The sequence below is a fragment of the Frankliniella occidentalis genome, unplaced genomic scaffold, assembly GCF_000697945.3.
Source record: "Frankliniella occidentalis isolate FOCC.00 unplaced genomic scaffold, Focc_3.1 Scaffold3918, whole genome shotgun sequence".
NCBI classification, from domain to species: Eukaryota; Metazoa; Arthropoda; class Insecta; order Thysanoptera; family Thripidae; genus Frankliniella; species Frankliniella occidentalis.
Window position 1 is genome coordinate 384 of NW_026270970.1, and position 3,120 is coordinate 3,503.

General features: G+C 53.4%; 1 protein-coding gene across 2 annotated transcripts; it reads left to right on the forward strand.

Moving 5' to 3' along the window:
- The first annotated feature begins 203 nt into the window (after window positions 1–203).
- LOC127748608 (uncharacterized) lies at window positions 204–2,518 on the forward strand. 2 transcript variants are annotated; one of them, XM_052276668.1, is made up of 2 exons: window positions 204–459; window positions 878–2,518. In XM_052276668.1, the coding sequence occupies exon 2, from the start codon at window positions 926–928 to the stop codon at window positions 2,165–2,167; it is 1,242 nt and encodes a 413-aa protein (XP_052132628.1). In that variant the 5' UTR covers window positions 204–459; window positions 878–925; the 3' UTR covers window positions 2,168–2,518. The 2 variants fall into 2 exon arrangements, with proteins under 2 accessions (XP_052132628.1, XP_052132629.1); XM_052276669.1 differs by having other exon boundaries at window positions 935–2,518.
- Window positions 2,519–3,120: the final 602 nt, after the last annotated feature.

Consider the following 3,120-nt stretch of genomic DNA (forward strand, 5'->3'; position numbering starts at 1 on the left):
TTGCACTAGTTTTTACTGTAATTTCAGAACTGTTTCCGGTGACGATTTCTTTAATTCTTCTTGAAATGGGCACAGCGGGAACCGTCTATTTAGCGGGGACACGGGTCGCCTATGCTGGCCCACAGGGCCGTGGATCTCCTCCTCCTCCTTTATCTATCCTCCTTTACCTATCTCTCTACACCGTGAGTGCAGGGTTGGCAGACCGGGCGATTTTTGGTGACGCCTTGCTCCGGGCTAGTGATGTTCTGGCTTGTTCTTCCTGATCTCCCGTGCACCAACCAACATAATGCCTAAATTCCTGTCTGACTCTGATCATTCCGCCGCAGACAGAGGAGCGCCAGCGGAGCTTATGGGAGACACGGAACCTCGGTAATACTCCACCACTCGCAGTGTGCTTTCGGGTCAGAAGGTCAAGTCCGGGCCCCGCACGAGTATCAACCCATCACATTTGCCGCAAAGGTAGGCCAGTCGTCTCTGCAAACAGACGGAGTCGAGGGGTGGATAACTCTTGAATTGGGTGTACAAATTTCAAAAATTGAATTTGAATTAGCTTGAATTGGCTTGAATTTAATTTGAATTGGACTGAATTGGTTGAATTGTTTTTGAATTGGTTTGAATTATTGTGATTTTATTCTACTGAATTAGTGAGAATTGGCTTGAATTGACTTGAATTGAATGTAAATTGGCTTGAATTGGACTGAATTAGTTGAATTACTTTTGAATTAGTTTGAATTAGATTGAATTGGTCTGAATTAGTTTGAATTGGGCAGAATTGGAGGTGTACATTTGGCAGGGGAGTTATCTACCCCTCGGACGGAGTAGTGTTCCGTGTGGTTAGAGCTGCTCCACTAACTAGCGGGTACCGCACCTTTTCTAGAACGCACTGTACGCCTGTCGTGAAACTACTCCCGATTCTTGGTTGGCCATGGACCAGCTTCCGGACGACGTGCTCGTGGCGGTGATGCAGTTCCTGGACGTGGAGGACCTCCTCGCCTGCCGCCTCGTGTGCAGGAGGCTCTGCGTCCTGGTCCTGGACCGGGACGTCTGGCGGCACCGATCGCTCTGCGACGGCGATTTCGACGCGAGCGCGGTGCTGCGGCTGGCCCCGTGCCTCGACACTCTGGACGTCGGCGGATGGGACCTAGCAGTGACTACGACCCGGTGCGCCGTAGCAACCTTGAAGTTGTTTTCGTTGTCTACTGGATCTCCGCATAACGTCACAGTCGACACCCTGGCCCTGGCTTTTGCCCTAGCCTTGCGCAACCAGGAATCCCTCGGGCGCCTCAGAAGGCTTCAGCTTGAGTTGCCGACCTTTCGACCGGCGCCTGCAACCGACGCATTGCTGCGGACGGTTGCGTCGTGTTCTGGCCTGAAGTCCCTCGAAGTCACTGGCTACCTACCAAAGTTTACCCACTACATTCAACACGGGCCGCCCATGCCTTCGCTCACGTATTTCCAGTGCTCGGTCAACAATAACTCGGCATCCTTCGTTCACACCATACTGGCCGGGCACGCGGCAACGTTGGAGGAGGTCAACCTCGTTATAGACGCAGGTCTCGGTTTCGTTGAGACGGCGACGACGGCTGAACTGTTGGGCACCATGGATCGACTCCACAGTCTGCGGTGCAAATACCTTTCTCCTACCGACGACTGCACGGTGTTGGTCGAGGCGCTCCTCTCGTCCGTGAGGCCCCACCTAGAGCGCCTGGCCCTCCTGGGTGTCCATGTCGTGCGGCCGCTGCTCCGTCGGCTGCCCTCGCTGCCCGCTCTACGCCACCTCGACCTGGACGCTGAGCCCGTCGACGAGATGCTCAAGAGCATCAACCCCGCCACGGCCCCAGCACTGACGCTGCTGGAGGTTGTGATGCTCGGACAATGCCGCCATGCCTGGATACACGGGGCCGCGGTCAAAGCGACGCTCACGGCCAACCCCAAGCTGCATATCCAGCTGTGGTGCAACTCTGATGACAAGTGCGTTCCCCAGAATTGCGAGACATGCGTGGTCGGCTGCCACCAGGAAGTTCAGTGGGATGAGGTGGTGAGGATGGGCCTCTACTCGCATGACCCTGACATGTGCCCCTCTCCGGAGGACCACACTGACAACACCGATTGGCAAAGGTCCTACCACCCAACTCCTGACGTCCCCTGCACGTGGATTCGTTTGTGATGCATTTTCACTTCGTTTTCATTTTTGCCTATGTTTATTTTGCTGCATTTTGAGGAGATGCTTGATGTAAATTAAAAATTATTCGCAGTTTCAAGCCTGACAAATTGTCCCGCTAAGATGTCCATTGATATTGTTTAGCGTTAGGTTAGAGTGTACACTCCCTCGTTTTGTACAGTTCCACTCGTCCTTTGCCTCTACTCCAACGCTCCTTTTTGTTTTCTTTCCCCCATATATGTCTTTAAATATGGGAGCAAAAGACATGTTTCTGTTGTATGTATATATAGGGTGCCTGCTTCAATTTTGCAAATCGTACGGTTTATAAGAAGTTGATTAAATTATGGTAACACCGTGCCTTGCAAAATCGTTTTTCTTTTCTGACTAAAGCCCATAAAACGACGGCCGCGTGAAAGTAAAACGGCGCTTTAGGTACGCAGGCCGTGCGTCGCCTTTCCATGGTCACCGTACGCAATACGCCCCTGTGCGACAAGCGCAACAACCTCTTTGTGTCACTAGCGACATAGTGGTGTACTCTCTCTCATGGCAGGTGCGTCCCCCCCCCTTTTCCCTCTACTGTGGTCCACTAGATAGCCGCCTAAATGTAGGCAATTTGACCTACAAAACCCCTATGTGTAGGCAACTTTACATGCCCCCCCCCTCCCCCTTTAATACGCTCTTGTCTCATGGTGGAGCCATGCGCGTGTTGCTAGGTGCAAAGCCAATCAGCTGTATTCGTTTCTCTATCAGGCGAGGGGTGGAGTGGTGCCTCCGAAGCGTAGACTCTGCCGTTGGCCGCCACGCCGGCCTCAGAGCCTGTGACCCGGCCCTTATGGTGTGCTTGATCGGCGCGGCTCAAATGATGACTTTTCGTGGGAGAGCGGGGCGTCCCGGGGCCATCCTGATTCCGCATTTACGCGCTGGTCCCCCGCCTCTTAATCCCCCGCCCAGGTTAGCGC